We start from the raw sequence: 20,476 nt of genomic DNA on the forward strand, positions 1-20,476 counted from the left end.
TGTTCGTCATTTCATCTAAGTCCTTACAAAAGTAAAAATAATTCCAGTCTATTAAAAAGGAGTCTTGTATCAATTTTCCATAATTAATGTATTCTTTAATGATTTTATTTGGACAATTTCTACATAAATTGTTCCGATCTCCTATTTCAATGATAGTTGGATAATGATACGTTATCTTGTAATTTAACAAATAAGCTTTAATATTTTCAGAATTTCCGGATTTAACAAAGTAGTGGTCTAGACAGGATTTCTGTAAATTTCTCTCCCAAGTGCAAATATTATTTACGTACGAAACATAGGAGTTTGCATTAAGAAGGTTAAGATATTCTTGAACATGATTTAAATCTTGTTTTTCCTTTAGGATATTAATATTAATATCCCCACAAATAACGTGAACATCCAACCTAGGCAACTCAGATAAATAATGAAGCAAGTCTGCATTAAAAACGTCAGCATCTGTGGACGGTGGTCTGTATATAGCAGTAATTTTAAAAGATTCATTTTTTTGTTGAGTTAGATCAATATCAATAAAATTTATATTTGACAATTTTTTTATTTCATATTTCTGTGGCAAGAAGTTACAAGGGCATAACACGATTTATACCCTTTTAACTTACCGTGCGTTTTTAGATTCAGAAGGTTGCCTTTAACATACTGACAAAAGGTCCTAATTTAATTCCTATTAATAAGCGAGAAATTTTGTAGCAAAAGGGCATAATTCGTTTTTTTTTTGTTAAATAAAGTCTTAACTCAACATATACATTTTTAAGTTAATTTGCCAAACCTTAAAAACGGCATAACTCGAAATATCGCAAAAACTATTTGTTTTTGCGGCTGACAAAAAGACTTAAGTTTATATAAACATATTTTTATTCATATTACTACCCGACAAAAGGGCATAAGTTAAGGTAATTCCCTCTTGTCAGTTACATATTGCAGTGTTAAAGATATATTTAGCTCGAAATATGGTTTTTTGTCAGTGCGCCTCTGGAAAGTAATTCATTTTCGGGTGTTCTCGCGGCAGGCGATTCTGTTTATTATGTTGTAATGTTTAGTCTTTAACTGAATCTGAACGAAGAAACACGTATAATTTTATCTGCAAAATGAGAAGAAGTCGAACTCAGCAGATGATTGATGCTTGCAAGACAACTAATATAGATGTTAGGAACGACGAATCTTTTAAAGAAAATGACCTAAATTTGCAGAATACAAAATATGACAACCATAGCAGAATCAATGTGCGCCTTAAAAGGCTATTCGAACAAGATAGTACTCAAGGTAAACTTAATTTAAATTGTGAACATTTTTAAAACATTTGTAAGTATAAGAAGTTTTTTGCAAACTTATCTCGTTTTTAGTATTTCATGAAGTTGTTGAAAATGAAACAGGCACCTCAAGATATATAAATAATTATGGAGATATCAGCACTGATCAGCTAGTATATTTTGAGTATATTTTATAAGTATATTTTGAGTTACATAATGGTAAGCCTTTAAAATAGGGTGGTAATAAATTAATTGGTAATATTATTGCTACTGGTTTTAGTTGAATTTTCACCACTTCAAACAAATAGCGAAGCTAAGGAGTACAATGAAAAACCGGTTTCCTATTTCCCAACATATGACCCCAAAGTATATTGCCAGTTGCAAAATGGTAAGGCTTTAAGCTGAAGTGGATTTAAATTGACTGTTAATTTCTACGTTTACTTTTAGTTCAATTGTCACCAGTTCAAACAAATAGCCAAGCTAACGAATGCCTACAAAATAACCCGATCTATGAAATAGCCGGTAAGTATAAAAGCTTAGAGATTTATATTATTTTTTTTAAATATATCTTTTAAAATAGGGTATTCTAATTTTATAGCATTTTTTTCTTTCAGGTTTTAACTGCTTAGAACCTGAAAACCCATATGATTCAGATGATAGCTTAAAAGACCCGTGTTATATTCAAAATTCAGAAAGCGACAGCGAGGACTCGAATACAGTAAATCAAGCATCAGGTTCGTCTACAAACTTCATGACTAGCAAGAAGTTAAAGCAGAGAAACGAAGCTGAAAACAAAAAAAATAATGAAAAAAATATTGGTCAAAATAAACAGCAAGTTGATCAAAATAGCTGTGAATTAAACGAGGCCGAAGATGTACAAATAATAAAGTCAACGAAAACGCTGGAAAAAAAAACAAGAAAATTGTTAAAAAATTCTGGAAAATATATATATATATATCTGGTATACCTCTAAAAGTGGAAAAAAAGTTGTTGAAAGGAAATTCCGTCCTTTTAAACAAAATTGTCAAAGAAAATGCTTCATAAATATACTAGACGAAGTTAGAATAAATTTATTTGAAGAATATTGGGAAATAGGTGAATACAATAGAAGAGTTATTATCGTCTCTACTACAGATAGAGAGTAAAAAGTCCCAAATGTTAAGCATCTTAAACAAAAGAAATAGGGAAAAAAGTGTTTCCTACTTCGTTGATTCGAAAAATGCGCGAACGCAAGTCTGCCAAGTATGCTTTTTAAATATTTTTGGTGAAACAACTAAATTTATCTGTAGTGTAATTTTAAAAAAGTGGTCTTCAGAAAGCGGGATTCCTGCTTCTGATAAAAGAGGAAAGCACCAACCAGTCCACAAAATTTCGAAGGAGAGAAACGATACTATCATTAACCACATACAAAAGTTTCCTGCGTACGAATCGCATTATTCTCGAAAACATACCGAGAAAAAGTATTTGCCATGCGACTTAAATAAAACAAAAATGTTCAACCTATACACCGGGGAAACTTCAAATCCAGTATCTTTTAAAATATATTCTCAGATAGTTGACAGTTTAAATTTAAAGTTTAAAAAACCCAGTAACGACACTTGTTCATACTGTGATTTGTTAAATATGCAGATTAAATGCGCAAAAGATCAAGAAACCCAAATTTTATTGGAAGATAAGCTTCGAGTTCATCATTTTGAAGCCGAAGCTGCATTTGAAGCGAAGAAAGTCGATAAAGCATTAGCTTTGGGTAATCCAAACTTAAAAGTCATAGTTTTTGACCTATAGCAAGTGCTTCCAACACCTTATTTAAGTACAGGAACTGTTTTTTATAAAAGGCAATAACACACTTATAATCTTACCATTCACGAATGCAATACCAATCAATCTTTTCATTTTATGTGGCACGAGGGTATTGCAGGTCGAGGAGCTAACGAAATTGCCTCGTGCCTATACAAATATTTATTAAATTTGGATGAATCGATAAATCACGTTATCTGCTACAGTGATACGTGCAGTGAGCAGAACAAAAACTCTCATGTTGCCAGCATGTTTACATATCTTGTTTCAGTCCACAAGCATTTGCAAAGGCTGATCATAAATTTTTAATACCAGGTCACACATATATGGAGTGTGACTTGGACCATGCCTTAATCGAAAAATATAAAAAGAAGTCACCCTTTCCTATACATGTTCCACGCGACTGGTTAAATTTAGTAAGATTAGCAGGAAAGTCTAGTCATAAAATAAAGAATAAAAATGAAACTGGTAAGTTTATTGTAAACGAAATGACAACAAAAGATTTTCTGGACTTTTCCCAACTTATGAAAGGCCCTTTAATATTAAAAAAACAAACAGACGACAAAGAAAAACTAATGTGGAGGGCACAGAAGTGGATAAGATACAAAAAATAATTTGGTATGGTTCAATTAAAACAGTCTTTATCAGAGAGTGACGATTTTAAATTTGTAAATTTTAAGAGAAAGACCTCAAGTATCAAATTATCTGACATAAAGGTAGCTCAAATATTATCTGGTAGCAGGAGTATCGATAAAAAGAAAAAACAAAACTTATTAGAACTCCTTGATCTAATTGATGAGGCAGCACGCGATTTTTATGTAAATTTAAACGTCACATCACAGGCACAGGTCCAAAATGATGTCGATCCAGATGTAGATCGGGGATATAGTGATATAGAATTTTAAATATTTTCTTAGAAACTAAGTTTAAAGTTCGTTTCCCATCTTTTTAATTTTTTTCTCTTCTATAATTTGGGTGTTTTTAATTTGGTTTAAAACTTATTTAGTTTTAAAAAGAATACGTCTATCGTTTAGTTTGTTTCATTTACTGTTTCGTTTGTATTTTCTGCTGGAAAAAAATCATGCACCGCGCTTAATAGGGTTTGTTTAAAAGACTCTTTTTTTGGAGAAAAATATTTTTGTTGTTGATTAATGTTCTTTGTTGTGTCTTAATGTTTAATGTGCGTACCTAGTAAAAATTTGAAGATTGGTTTCTCTAGTTCTGTCAGCAAAAACTTTTTTGTTCTTCCTTAGCAATAAGTAAAAGGTACTTAATGAAGTACAATAATAATTTATTAAACTATTTTTAAAACGGAATTTCTAATAAAATGATAATAATTAATAAGTCTAGTTGTTTTAAATACTGAGTTTTATTTATTTTAAAAACAAATCGATAAAAGGGTCTATCTCGATTTAGATTCGTTTGACATTCTGTTGGTCATCTTATATTTTTAAAAGGTCCAATTATGCCCTTTTGTCGGCTAGGATTATATGTATCTTTGAATTATGTCCACTCATTTTTTGTAAAAAACATAGATACTTTTAGAAAAATAACTTACATTTTTAGGATAAATTAAAAAATACGTATTTTGACTTATGCAAACATGTTTTAGAGCATTTATTTTAAAGGTATCAATCAATAATATCCTTCAAATCTAATCTTTCGTCTATCTTGAAAAGTGAGTAAATTTGAGTTATGCCCTTTTAACTTCTTGCCACAGATTTATAACTGAACTTTTGACTAATGTATTCAAGAACACCGTCATTTTTATTAATATTGCCATGATTGTAAAGCAAATCATATCCTGAAATATTTAAAATATCTATGTTCAATATCTGAAAAGTTTCTGTCAATACTATGATATCAAAATTTACCTCAATCTGTGACAATAAGAGCAATAAATTATCAAGATTTTTAACAGCACTACAGATATTTAGTTGAAATATTTTTATGGAATTATGATTATGATTGGTTAAAATAACACAATTTAATTAGTTTAAATAGAGAGTTTTGCAACATTTCTTAAATCTCATCACTTAAAATGTTTATTATTAATATTAATAAAAAGTTTTATTCATATCCTGTGGGAGTTTTGGAAGTTATAGCCTTTAAGTTTTTTTTAATACATCTAACAATTCAATAATTTTTTACCAAAAAACTTTCGTTTATAGAGGTTTGCAACCATGTTAAATCAGTTAAGATATTTATTAGTAACTACATAAAAAAGTTTCATTCGAATCCTTTTGCAGTTTTGGAAGTTACAGCTTTTTAATTTTTTTGTACATCTAAAAATTCAATAATTTTTTACCAAAAAACTTTCGTTTGTAGAGGTTTGCAACCGTCTAAAATCAATTTAGATATTTATTATCTTTTATAGAAAAAAGTTTTATCCAAATCGTTTGGGAATTTTGGGAGTTAGAGCCTTTTTCATTTTTTTAACATTTGACTTTTTAATTAATTTTCACAACAAAACCTATTCATATATCTATAAGTATTCATTGTTAATATCTGGACAAAAAATTATTAAAATCCCTTGGGAATTTCAGGAGATACGGGCATTATATTGATTAAATAACAGGGAGCGCGGACTATAAATTAGTCGCTGGCAACCGGCATATGCTGCGTTCTCGATTTTGGTTGCTGGATATCGATCGGACGCTAGCTTCACACACATAATTTCTTGCAGGCTGTGGCGTTGGCAACGTCGGATCTTCTTGATAAATAGAGGATTACGACTTGAAAAATTTGGTTAGATTTTTAACGATTATATTTTTTGAAAGTTGTTTTCATTTGTAAAAATACATGTAAAACAAAACCAATAAGTTTCAAAATCCTAATAATAAATGCAATAAATTGTATTCACAAGAGCCTAAACAAGCGGAGGGAAATATTAATTATATCATATCAGGTAAATGTTTTCTTTTTTATAAATTATTCACCAGTGCTTCACAAGGAAGGAAGTTTATCTTCAAGTTAGAATTTATATTCTGTTTGTTAATAATATTAATTAAGGGTTGGTATCTAAAGTGTTAGGATTGAAATAAATAAAATATTAAGTTTACTTAGTAAATTGTTACGTAATGAATTCTTATTCTAAACTAACTAAAGCAAAAAACTTAACTCATTTGACTGGAGTTTGAAAAATGGTCTGTCATTGAATCCCTCTATATCTAAAACTATGAGCATATTCCACACTAGATGTTGAATAGAATTCAATTACAAGATTAACCAAGACAGTTTCGATAGAGTCTCTATTGTCAGAAACTTTGGTGTTGCATTGGATAAAAAACTTCAGTTTATTTATTGTTCATTCAGATCATGTTGTTGCTAAGGCCTTTCAGATGCTTGGATTTATTAGAAGAAGAACCCAGGATAAATATAAAGTCCTTAAAAATCTTCCTTGTGCGTCCTCACCTAGAATATGGATCTTGTATATGGTCCCCATACCATGGAATTCATATTAACAGCCTTAAATTGGCTGAGTGCAAGTTCTTAAAACTTGTAGCATAATCCAGGGAATCTTCATAATTATCTAAATATTTCAGATAATTATGAAGATTCCAAAATACTTGAATTGCCGAGTATGGCCCTTATTACAGTACATCATCAAAGACAAAGATCTCTTAACCCTTTATAAAATTCATTATAGTTGGGTGTACATTGCTGGATTGCTTGAAAACATTGATTTGTATGTTCCATCAAGACTTACAAGAGGCAATATTAGTTTCACTGTCTAATTCACCATACTAATTATGGCTTGAATAAATGTATAGCAAAAACCACCAGATTGGGTAATTAACAATCTATTTTGTTTAATTGATTAATAATAAGATTTAAGTAATTTGATTGTTAAATTTACTGATTTTATTTAAAATAATTGGTATTGGCCAATAATAAATAAATAAATATTTCTATCTATCTGACTAGAATCTTTCTATCTGGAAGAACACAAAGGGTATTCTTTGACAATGATATGTCATTCCGTTTGGATATGGATGCGGGTGTACCCCAGGATTCTGTTCTTGGACCAATATTGTTCCTGCTATATGTCAATGATATCTCTCAAATTCCAATTAGGGGCAAATTTACTAGCTTTGCGGATGATACAACATTACTTTGGCATGACACTGACACCAAGAGGTTAAAGAATATCGTTGATGAAGATTTAATTCGTGTGAATCTAATAGATTAACTTTTAATATTTCTAAAACTAATATTTTAACTTTTAAATGTAACCTTGGAACTGTCACTTTGCAACATGAAACAATAAGTCCTTCTGAAACATGCAAATTTTTGGGCCTGACAATTGATAAGCAATAAAAATTTGAAAATCATATCTCCTCTTTAATAGGGAAGTTATCATCCAACTGTTATGCTATTAGAGTAATAACACATTCTCTGGGACTTGATGTGGCTAAAATTGCCTACCATACTCTTACTGAGTCTCATCTGGGATATGGTATTGTGTTTTGGGGTGTGTGCTCTCAGTATTTGTTCAGCTCTCTATTTATTTTTCAAAAAAGAACCATACTCTACATGTGTGCAGCTCCCTTTCGTAGCCCCTATAGGCCATTATTTTTAAAACACTCTGTCCTGACATTACCATGCCTTTTTATTTTGGAGACTGTTCGTCTTATCCACAAAAAATATCACCATCAGCTTGCCTCCCCCCCCCCCCCCCTAATCTTACCCTTCTCTTTACCCAACCTTAGGTAAAGAGAAGGTTGTTCAGAGATTGTAACCTGAGGTACAATCTCCGAACAACCTTCTCTTTACCTCTGCCTATCCCAAAAAGTGAGCAGATTAAGTCCTCTTTTGTGTATGGGGGCAGAAGGCTCTTTAACCACCTGCCCCTTTATATAAAGCTAATAAATTGTGAAAAACGTTTTAGGAAAAATATAAAGAAACTTTTGCTTGCTAAAGCATTTTATTCTCTAGACGAATTTTTAAATACAATTTTTTGACAGTGAAGAGTTTTGCGCAGCATAGTGTGCCTTCTTACTACCTTTTTTTGGGTGTGTTCTATATTCTATGTATGTAAGAATTGTTAAAATTTTTATATTTTTGTAAAAGATTATGTTGTCAACTATCTTTAAGGTTTTATATAATGCTTTGTTAACAACAGATGATGTTATGTAACAATAAAGCTACTTTGACTATTGTATCTAAATCATTAAAATCTGAAGCAGTATTGAAAATTTAAAAATTAGTTACAATTTGTTTTAAAAAAATGTCTTATAACATGACAACATAATACTGTTAAAACCAAACAAACTTACGCGAGACAGCAAGCACAAATAATTTAATTTTTTTCCACAGGTACCTAATTTATCATAGCAACCATTAATACAAAAGTCATTATCTATTAGGTTAGAGTATTTTTCCTACTGCTTTTGCAGTGAGAGCAGGTAGACCCAAATAGACCTTTTTTCTCTGCATGTTGAAAATATTCATTAGTTGAATTAAATGGATATATTTTAAACAATATTTTTGCTTTATTCTTTGTTTCATCTTTGGGAGCTTTTTATAATTTATCTGATGATGTACATATAAGTAAAAATATACTTATTATTGTCAACAAGCAAAGGCCTAATAAGATTGGCAATTATTGCAGTAAAAACAAAAATGCAAAATCTACAGTGTAATAAGTAAAACATATAATTAACATAAAGAATACCAAATATACTAACCTTGTAATGACATTGCAAGCTCCAATCTTCCCCTCAAAACCTCCACAATGAAATCACAGAAGCCTAGTTTTGCTCCAGTGGTAGATTTACTTTTCCTTCCTTTTGCTTCAATAAGTGAAATTAGTCTGCATATGATTTTATGTCTATTCTTAAAAAGTGTTGAATGTGGGTTACTGGGCTATTTACATCAGTATGCTTTTTTAAGTTATTCAATGCCTCATAAATGTCTTGGTAGATCACTTCACAAAATGAAAATTGTAGGTTTTCTTTTTGTATATTGCTAGTTGGTAAATGTAAAATAGGGAAATTATTTAGTGAAGGCAACACATACAAAAGGATTGCTGCTATATTAGAAAAATATTCTTATATTTTTTTTATTACATTCCAAGATGCTTTAGCAATATTGTATGAATTGCGAATAACTTTTAGTTTGCTTGTTTTTATTTTATCTCTTTATTTCAGCTTTATGCCTGCTTCTAGGAATGTTTTAGCCGTTATCAATCAGTTTTCATACATATTTTATTTAAAACATGCAGCTCATGCCTCAGTGCCCACAATTCCCTTCCAAACCACTCATGGCCATTACTGTGTTATTGTAACTTCAGTTAACCTCATTCCATAGGAAAACCAAAACGCAATCCACAAGTTATTGTTTGTAAAAATAAGTTTGACATTTTCCTAATTCTTAGTATGTCTGATAGTAGCAAGTAGTTAAATGTAAGTATATTTTAAGAGAGCATTTGAAACAGCGGATTACTCAACCTTAGTTCAAATTTTACAATATTATAGGAGCACCAGTAGGATCTTAAAATGGTGCAAAGAATACATATTTCAGGATAGAAGGTAAAAAAACTACAGTAGGGAATGCAAAATTGAATTGACAGGGTTCATAAATTAATTCACTGATAACATTCTTGTCTTCTAAGTAGCAATGCAATAGAACTTCCTTTTCGAAACACATCACAAAACACACCTTCACATTTGAAAAAAAAAGTTGGGGGTGGTTTCTACCTTCAAAAGCATGTAGATTTTATAAAGAGACCAAAAAAATGTGCCAAACTGAAAATAAAGTGTCCCTTTATTTTTTCAACAAATAAATAGGCTCTCTAATACTGAATTTATTTCAAAACTATATGCCTCCCCATATAGTTTTGAAAATGCAGAAGCTTTGGAATATATCTCTACTTCAAATTATGTTGTTCCAGTAATGTCTCATATAATAATACATTTTTCTTTCCAGTTCCTTTTTTCTTGTCATTAAGAACCTTTTCAAAGCTGTATTTCTGTTTTGTTTAATCAGTCTTGGCATTTGGCTCTATGCTTTTCATGTTATGGTATTCGGAATGAGGAATTTGAAAAGGTTCAGAAGAAATCCCTCAGAAATGTGGCTACAGCAGGAAAGATTGTGAATATGATGATATTCAACAGGCTTTAAAAGAGGGTTTGAAACAAGGCCAATGTTTATTTTTTTACATAACCTTCTTCCTTATCACATTAGGTCACCTTTTGTACATTTGAAATGTCCTGCTCAAAGCAGTGTAGATACATAGATCTTAGTACCATCTTAGTATCACATGATTATTAGTACTTTTTCAGTAAATATTTATATTTTAATAGTGTTTTTAATTGTAATATAATTGTTTTTATTTATTGCATCTTGGATATTGAACCAATGACTAAAACTAATATGTGTTATTTATAAAATGGCATGTACCATATATGACTAAATATTGCAGAAATGTTAACTATTATTACAAAACTAAAACTAAGGAGTCATAATTGGTTCCCAGGGAATTTACTATATTTTTTATTCAAAATTATTAAAACAACTCATTTAAAATCGTTATTTTTTCTAGTCATTTAAAGGTAATGATAGCAAAAGCACTACATAAAAAAGAGAGATAAATAGTTTAGAAAGTTATTGGCCTATCATCAGTTTCCGTTCTGTGTGTCCTGTGAGTTTACTTATAACAATAGTTTTATTAATGTTAGAACAATACTCACAGCAAATTTTTTGTAATTATATAATTTAGGTTTTTTTAAGACTAGTTTAGGATATAAAGATACACTTTATTGACCATTGATATTAAATTATATTATTTAAAATTAATAAGTATTATACTTGACTAAATTTTTTTTCTTTAGTTTACATCAACAATCAGCATTATGAGGGAGTACAAAAATGGAGACGATCTTCTAAGTACATTTAATGAAATCCATCTGGATAAGAGACACCTAAGTAGCAATGTATTTAGAGCCTGGTTTGATACAGACTGTAAGGATACTAAAGAATATCTTTCATGGTTTTCTATGTCTTTAAGAGAAGTAAATTATGTTTCCCCTCTAGAACAAGAAGAGTAAGTATTGTAAACATAAGCAGCTATAATTATATTATAGTTCTGGTTTATAACCTGATATTAAAAAAACACACTTTTCACATACAACGTACTTTATTTATTTTTTTATTGGCTCTTATATAAATTACCCTTACTAGGTTATGGGTCACAGTAATTTCATAATAAATAAATTACTTTTATTTACGTTTAAATATACTTCTTAGTATTTTCTAAATCCTCTCTGAGGCTTTCAATTTTCCTTATAATTATTATAAAATTCTTGATTTATGAAAATGATTTATAGAAAAGACATTCTAAGACAAGATATTTTGTTGTTTACCTTTAACTGTACATTATCTATAGAGAAACAAGGAGTAAAGTTCACTCTTCCTTTGTAGGTATTTTAATTTTTCTATCAAATATTTAATAAAATACAGTATATTCCTTAAATGAGCCAACACTTATTATAATTAATCAATTTTTATTTTTTCCACATTTTTTTAATATCATTTTAAATATGTATGATCTCTTAAAGGATGGTATCTTAAGAGGTGGGAGATAATTCAACGAAGTGTTCATATAGTTTGGTTTGATTTCCAATAATTTAGTATAAGGTATAACATATATTTCAATTCATTGCTTCTTGAGACTGAGTATAAAGTTCTTAAATAATTAAAAATGTATTTTAACTCTACAAAAATAAAAATATATGTGTATTTTAGATTTAAGAATATAAGAGAACAAATTGATTTACAAACATATTCTGAGGAGTTAAAGAGATCTAGCAATAAATCTTCAGATATATTGAATGTTGCGAAAAATAAGGAGGATATATTAATTTTAGAAGAGGAGCTTTTATTACTAGAAGAAGAAAATCACGCTTTGGATAATTTAATAGAAATCTATGAGTAAGTATTAAAAACTTTTATTACAGATACAAGCATTATTTATTTTTCTTATGTTTGATTACAGGCATTTTATTTAGAAACTTAGAATATTATTTATTATTATTTAAATCTAGGAATTATGTAATTCACTGCAGGAAGGCAGAGACACGAATGAAATGAATAAGAAAGTCTTAAACAGTATTACCAAGGCTTTAAAATAAATTAAATCCTAATTGACGAACTACCATGAAATATTAAAATACGTGAATAACAAAAATGTGAACGCCAACATTCTCAGGAATTAACGCTGAAAAACCACCATATAATTTCACATATTTTAGTATATTCTGACTAACAACAAGACTGAATCCACTTGTTCTGATCCTTCGTTCATGACGAACTCAAAGAAAAGTCCAATTATGTAGATTGCTTTCTAGAGTAGACATAACAATAAAAGATTATTTTTCTTGACTTCTACGGAGTAGAACTGCTAATGGAATGATGATTCATCATTAGGGGGGCAAGTTTAGTTCACATTTTGTACAAAAATAAACAAAAACTAAAAGGGCTGGTTCAAAGTGAAATTAGGGTTTTAAATAACGATCGAAGTTTGCCTCGTGGTCCAGTTCCTCATGCGTCTATAAAATTTGTGATGAATTTCCTGGGTACCCAGATTAGATTTCTTCCATATACTCAGCTTACGTTGCTTCTCAACACTTTAAATTTTATAATAATAATAATAATAATAATAATAAATATTTTTTATTTGCAAACTCAACATAACTACATAAAAAAAGAGAAAGAAATACACATTTATTATTTTTATGCAAATAAAAGGCCGACAAATTCAGAATTCTGCCAAGGCAGATTCTGGTCTTTAACATTGTGGCCAAAACTTAAAAAAACTAACTAGAAAAAAAATGTAGAAACGCTTGTAACAGACTAAGTTTAATTATACACACCTACCCAAAAAATTTAGAACATTAACATTAACATAGTACCTCTCACAAAAAAAAAAGAAAAACACGCACATTAATTACCCACACTAAACACAAATTTTCAGTCTCAACCCAAACCCAAACTAACCTAAAATATTGACCCTTCAATATTTTACGCAGACAGCTGCTGACTCATCAGACGCACCATCATTCCCCTGCGAAAAGTCTGAACAGACACCAAACCCAACTCAAAATTTATGCCCAAAGTGTTCATCTGATATGCAAAATTATAGGAAAAGGACCTTTTAAATAATTGAGTCTTATGTCTTCGAATATGAATTGTGTTTCTTCTTAAGCCCAAATGGTGAACATCATTTCTAAAAGTAATCTTAAAGTATAGGTAAGGTGGACTGCGGTATTTAAGAATTTTATAAAAAAAAGTAAGTGAATGAGCAACCCTACGATTTTGCATATTTAACCACCCCAGCTCGGAAATGGGGAACGCGATTATGTCTGCGTATGCCAAAAATTAGGCGAATACATGAGTTCTGAAGCTTTTGCAATCGGCACCTGTCATTATAGTCTAGGCACCAACCGTAAACAACATCGCAATAATTGCATTGTGACAGCAGTAAAGAGTCACACAACATTTTTTTTAATATCTTCACTTAGATAATGTCTATGCAAGTAAATTAATTTTGAAGCAAAATACCCTTTTTTTAGAACATTAGAAATGTGTTGATGAAATCGCAAATCACTATCCACTATTAAGCCCACACTTTTGCAATTATCTACAATAGGAATATTAGCATCACCCATCTTAATATCGTTGCTGTTTAAAATATGGTTAATTTTTTGCTTATTACCAATAAACATTACAGATGACTTAGAAGGATTTAATTTTAGAAAATGCTTTGAAGAAATATCACATATGGCTTGTAAGTATTGATTAATTTTTGCTTCCGCATTTTTTGCATCTTCTGGCAGAAAAGAGTAATACAACTGAGCATCATCGGCATAAAAATGGTAAAGGCAGTTTTCTAAATAAAAATAAAATCTAAAAGTATAAATAATAAAAAATAAGGGTCCTAAAATACCACCCTGAGGCACGCCATTATCAACTTCCAAGGGTTCAGATACATTTTCCTCTATCTTGACTCGCTGCACCCTACTGCTTAAATAAGAATTAATGAAATTAATAGCTTCATCAGAAAAACCTATGTAGTGAAATATAGACTTTAAAATTTCGTGATTAACAAAATCAAAGGTTTCGTATAGTCCAATAGAACAAGGGCAGAAATCATACCATCATCCCTAGATCTTATGATGTCATCAATAACATCCGCCATTGCTGAAGCACAACTGAAGTTCTTTCTAAACCCAGACTGTTTAGGGGGCAAGATATCATTAGCATTTAAAAAAATTCAAATTTGAGTGTCTAAGATTCTTTCATGAATTTTTGAAAATGTAGGCAGAATACTAATGGATCTAAACTGATTCAAATTTGTTGGATTATTTACCTTTGGCAATGACATCACAAAGGCCTCTTTCCAACATTTGGGAAAATAGCTGCTTTCAATGCATTTATTAATTATATGCAATATAAAAGGTATTATAAAAGGGCAGCACATATGAATTAATGTTATATCAAGATTGTCGATACCAAATGCTTTGGATTTAATGCTAAATAAAATAGAACATATATCATTATAACTCATTGTGCGAAATAAAAATAAATTTGAAACGGGCAAGCAAATTATTTTTATAAAAATTAATTATTTCCTGACTATTATCGCTGCTAGGTACCTTACTGCTGTCAACATTATAATTGTTGAAGTTATCGGGATTCTTAAAAGCTCCAGGAATCTGTTTTTGCTTACAAGGTAATATTTTTCTTAATTCACTCCATTTTTCCCCATATGTACAGTTCCTAAATTTATTTCTATAAAAAGCTTTTTTTTCTGCTCTAACGGCTGTGGTGGTATAGTTCCTAAGTTGCTTGTAATACTCCCACTTTGCAGGCAATTTACATGTTTTGAAATGTTTTAGCGCTTTATCTCTTAGTTTTTGAAGAAGTTTTATATTGTCTGTCAACCAAGGAGAGTATTTCTTTTTTCGCACTGTAAATGTTTTAACAGGAGCATGGGTATCAAACAATTTTATTACGTTGGTATTTAAAAATTTTACTTTGTCGTCAATAGATTGATAATCATATATAAGATGAAATGGAATGGCCTCTAGATCGGCCTGGAAGTTATCTAAGTTTATATTTTTTAGGGGTCTATAGGTCACGACTTTAGGAAGCACTTCCGGAACCATACCACTAAATTCAAAGAAAATGCCAAAGTGATCGGAAAACGTAGAGTTAATAATGCCACTCTCTAAAATATTTAGCTGATTAGGAAAAATAATAAGGTCGATAATAGAGCTGGTGCCATTAAAAATACGAGTCGGCTCAGCTATAACCTGCTTTAGATTAAAAGTCTCACACAAAGATATTAATTGGCGTGCATGGTTGTCATAGGCTTTTGAAACATCAATATTAAAGTCCCCGAGGCAGGTTATATGGCTAAAACTAGAAAACATATCAATTAGTGTTTCCTCTAATGTTAAGAAAAAACTTTGAATATTAAAATTTGGAGGTCTATAAATTATTCCAAAAATATGCGGTTCACCATCAATATTAATTTTTAACCAAAGGCTTTGTAAAAATTCATACATTTCAGACAAAAGAATTTCATAAGTTAAACTGCTCTGAACAAAGGTAGCAATACCGCCACCTCTATAATTTTGTCGACTATTTCTTATTAAGTGGTAATTAGGGATGCGTACAGCATCACTATCAATATCGCGAGTCAGCCATGACTTTGTAATTGCAATAAGGTTAAAATCCCCTGAACAGTATTCCGCAGAAAAATCATCAAACTGAGCCAACAGCGACCTACAGTTTATATGTGAAACCTTTACCAAGGACATAAATTAATGTATATATTAGAACCTGTGTAAATAAGTAAAAACAAAAATAAAAGAAAAAAAAAATTAAATAGTGAGTTTGAGGAGATGTTATGGAGAAAAAAAAAACTATATGTAACAAAGATTATAAAAAAAAAAAGAGTTAAAAGAAAAAAAAAGGGTAACTAAGAAGTTTAGGAAGTTAGTTTGTCGCAAAGTTATCCAAGAACAAGAGTTTTCAGCAACCAAATAATTACGAAAGTACCTGTCATTTTATTCACATGTATTAGTCCTTTTCACGCCTATTTTTTAGCCCGACTAAATCACGTTCAGAACTCACACGATGAACGGTACCATCACTTGCTTTTGACATAAATGTTGCCATTTGACACCCACGCACATTTGTTAGAAAAAAGGTCCGTTGCTTGATTTAATAAAGTCAGCCGTGTCTTAGTCAGATCTTCTTTAATGAAAACACCAGTGTTTTTACGCATTTTTCTATTTTTAAGTACCGCCGATCGAACATCATCACTTGAAAACCGCACAAGCACTGCTGGCGGTTTACGGCCAGGAATTATTTACGAAATTCTGTAGCATTTCTTTAATTCGGTGGTATTGATATGTAAATTAAGTTTATTATTTAGCAGGGATAACACATTTTCTCGGATGTTTTCGTGTTCTTCAGCTTTTAAACCAAAAATCCGAATATTGTTGCTGCGCATGATTTGTTCTTGATTCTCTATCTGGGACCGGAGTTGATTGTTTTCATCCTGTAGCCAGTTTTCCAGTTTTTAGGGGTGATATTTCTTTGTTTTGGGATTCGAGCTGTTTTTCGAACTTTTGTCCTATTAATGCTGCTAGTTTTTCTGCAACATCCGATAGAAATTTATCGTGAAAAATACTAGAGATAATGGATTTTATCTCTCTTACGTCAGTTGTTGACAAACCCATATTTTGGCGGGAAGCGATGTTGGCTAAAAAACCAAGAAAACTGGTACAAAACAGAACACACACTACACAAAAACAGGTCAGTCGTCAAAAGAGGTTACTCTTTACCCCTAATATCACTTATGTATTAAAAAAAACCTTTAAAACCACTAATTAGGAGGATTTTTGAAGAGCGACAAACACGACGTCTTGTCTATTCAAGCGCCATCTTGATTTTTGATTATATTAGCGGTAAATGTTAATTCTTTCAATGAAATTGTTAATTCTTTCTGCAGGAGCAAAATTGATACACACTTTTTAAATTATTAATGACAGAGTGTCCCTTCTTCTTAGACAGGCTAACATTCGCATTTGCGGTAATTTAAGATATTTTACATTTTAAAATCTATGTTTGTACATAAAATAGATCTATTTTAATCTATTTAAATTTTAGTTATTACCATTTTTTCATAAGCCAAGTGAATGTAATTAACTAATTATAATTTATTCTCAACACATTTTCTTAAAAACAGACTATAAGTTATTACTCTTTCTACATCTTATAAATCGAAAATTAAGCTTCAGGTTGCACTTAATTTAGTGACTGTTTAAGCTTTATAATCTTAATAGTGCTAAGTGAAAATAGATTCCCTCATTAATCCCTAATATTAAAATATATTTTATTAGTTTTTTTTATAATAATTATACTTATGTAATTTTATAATTTTTAGGCAGCTAGATAACAACTTAACGTTAGATTTGACACTATATACGAAAAAGGAGATTGAGACTAGCGTTGAATGGAAAAGATCACTTCAAAGTTGCAAAGTATTGAGTAGTGCTATCGATGATTGTTACAATAACATTTCTTTGGATGGTTGCGTAAGTATAAATCTTTGTTGTGACTTATTTTAATTTGCTTATGACTTCCAAACCTATTTAACATATACCGGGTGATACAGGAAAAAGGGAACACTTCATACCTTTTAACTTTTCAAGATTAACAAATTTAATTTGGTATATTGATAGAATGATTATAAGAGCATCTTTTGACATATTCGGTTGTTTTCTGTCATGTCCAGTTTAACCGAAAGTGTCATATAACTAACTTACTTATTTCAAATAGGACACTGGTCATATTATTACGAATCTTGATAGAAGATAACATTCTGAGAACAATAATACCACATTTACTACTTTTAGTTTCATAATCATTTTAAATCGGGAAAAGTTTAATTTTTCAAAAATTAAAATAGGGTGCTATAAATAATTTCAAAAAAGTTTTGATCAGATAATCACGGTAAACTAGTTTTCATTGTATTTTATAACTTAAATCCTTTACACGCCTGTTTAAAATATCCAAACCATTATTTTTTTAAATAGCACAGTATTGGGCACAACCACTTTTGAAATGCAGTTTTTTTCCAAATAATTATTTTTGGAATCATTATTGGAAAAATAATCATTAGGAATTAATAATATTTAATTTATATAATTAATCATTGGGAATCAAAAATAATCATTAGGAATGATTATTTTTGGAATCAATTGATAAATAACCCCAAAAGAAAAAACTAGGTCATGTAAGTAAAAGCGTTTAATTTACTAAAGAAGTTAATTAATCATTGCAGAGAAGGAATTTCTTGAACAGGAGGCTGCATTTTTAAGCGTTCTTGAATTGTTTTTCAATTGACATAATACATGACATCTTGTCAAGCGCAATTATTTGTCATTTAAATACATTTCCGCAGTTTTTTAAAAGAATTTTAGTGTTTGTTCATATTTTAAAGAGTTACCAATGAAGAAGTTGATATTCTTTTAGTGCAGGGTCGAAAAAATTCAAACTCAAAATCATTTAATTGTCGAAAAAATAATACAATTTATGAAAAAAAAGATATCGCGACAAAAAGGACAGTTCATAGATTAGAATAAACCGTCCTACATGCTCGTTATATTAACAATAACATGTGAACTACCCGAAATAAGGATTAATAAATAAATTGGTATTCCCAAATAAGTTTTCAAAAAGACTATTTATTTTTAAGAAGTTTATTAATCTATTATTTCTAATTAATCTTTCTTTAAAACAATTATGCAAATTAACTTTTGAGGATGGATTTGTAGTTTTAAATTGAGGTTTTATGATTGTTTCTATTACTTATCCTAACTTAGGTTCTATTACTACTGCCAGGACAACAAAAGTTTTAAAAAATTTTAAGCTTATGATGCGATTAAGGGATAAAGCACTTCTAAAATATTAACAATCTAAATCAGAATTACGTTGGGAGGAATACACGGACCTTAGAAAAAAAATCTTATCTCAACTATAAATTTAAAACAAAGCCTAAGGACTTCCGGAAAACATTAAAATACTTAAATATTAACTCAGACACAACTTCAATAAATTATTTCAATAACCTTAAACCCACTGATTTTAGTAACTACTTTGCTAACTCTATTCCTTCCTGTAGCAATACCAATGCCTTTCGCAATATTATCGAAAATAAATATACTAATTATATCGACCCTAGTATACCTTTATTTAAATTTGCTGCTAAAGTTTCCACCAGAGCTGGTCTTGAAAACCTTTTATAGTAATAAATCTGGGTCTACTGGGTCCGATAATATATAAGTTAAAATACTGATGCTTGTTATTCCTCAACCCCAAAATATGTTTACTTTTATTATAAATAAATGCCTACTGGCTGCTCAATTTCCTAAGCAGTGGAAGATTGCAGACAAAATTCCAATCTAAAAAATTACTAGCCCTACTGAAATGTATCACTATAGACTTACCTATAAGTATTCTACCAACAGCCTCAAAAGTTCTATAAAACTAGGGTAATCGTGTTTTATGCAATCATGTACATTTAAAATAATAAACTTTTTCACTCAGCGATAGTGGAGAATTTTTAGTACATCTTTTCGTTGGACTGAATACCTCCATTTTTTAAATATTGGGATAATAATATTGTGATTACACTACAGCGTAGCAGTGACTACTAACGTTTAAAATATGATTTAAAAGTATTTATAGTCTGTATATATTACCTGACCCCATTTTTGCATGTTACAAAGCGTTAAAAGATAGGTACCTATACAAAAGGATTAAAAGTATTTATTTAGTATTTAATCTCTTTCAAAATAAAGGCATTTAATCCGTGAAAATTAAATTCATAAATATTATAAGTACCTGCGCCTATGAACTACCACGAAATGTAGCCAAACAGAACGGAATTCCCCAGTTTATTGCTCTATACACTTATGAAATAGAGTATAGAAAAAATTGTAAAATTGCAATTAAATAAATACTTAAATACATATTCTCTACTACCGCCTATACAGTTAGGTTTTTAAGCAAATCACAGTACGACTACAGCACTTGCTAAGGTCACTGATTATATTTGTAGGGCTACTGACAAAGGTCTTAACACCTACTTGATATTGTTTGGTTTTAGCAAGGCCTTTGACACCCTTCAGTATGACCTACTATGCAACAAATTAAAATTTATTGGCTTTTGAGGCGATGAATCAATAATTTTTTTCAAAAGCTATTTCTCAAACCGTTCTCAGCGTGTAACTCTTAATGGCAATACTTCAGATTATATCATAATCACACAAGGCGTTCCACAAGGTAGTGTTTTGAGTCCTTTGCTTTTTTTCCTTATATACATTTGATTTTTA

The 20,476-nt window shown here is 30.1% G+C and overlaps 1 protein-coding gene across 1 annotated transcript in view; it reads left to right on the forward strand.

Annotated features, from left to right (window-relative positions):
* Positions 1 to 5,796: 5,796 nt before the first annotated feature.
* Positions 5,797 to 20,476, forward strand: part of LOC126735616 (uncharacterized) — a 56,256-nt gene continuing 41,576 nt past the window's right edge. Inside the window, exons 1-4 of the mRNA XM_050439675.1 lie at positions 5,797 to 5,970; positions 10,898 to 11,109; positions 11,811 to 11,996; positions 17,524 to 17,674. Of these exons, the coding sequence (XP_050295632.1) occupies positions 10,919 to 11,109; positions 11,811 to 11,996; positions 17,524 to 17,674 (528 nt within the window). The 5' untranslated portion in view covers positions 5,797 to 5,970; positions 10,898 to 10,918. The remainder of the gene's footprint in view (positions 5,971 to 10,897; positions 11,110 to 11,810; positions 11,997 to 17,523; positions 17,675 to 20,476) is intronic.

Source organism: Anthonomus grandis, chromosome 4, assembly GCF_022605725.1.
Source record: "Anthonomus grandis grandis chromosome 4, icAntGran1.3, whole genome shotgun sequence".
NCBI classification, from domain to species: domain Eukaryota; kingdom Metazoa; phylum Arthropoda; class Insecta; order Coleoptera; family Curculionidae; genus Anthonomus; species Anthonomus grandis.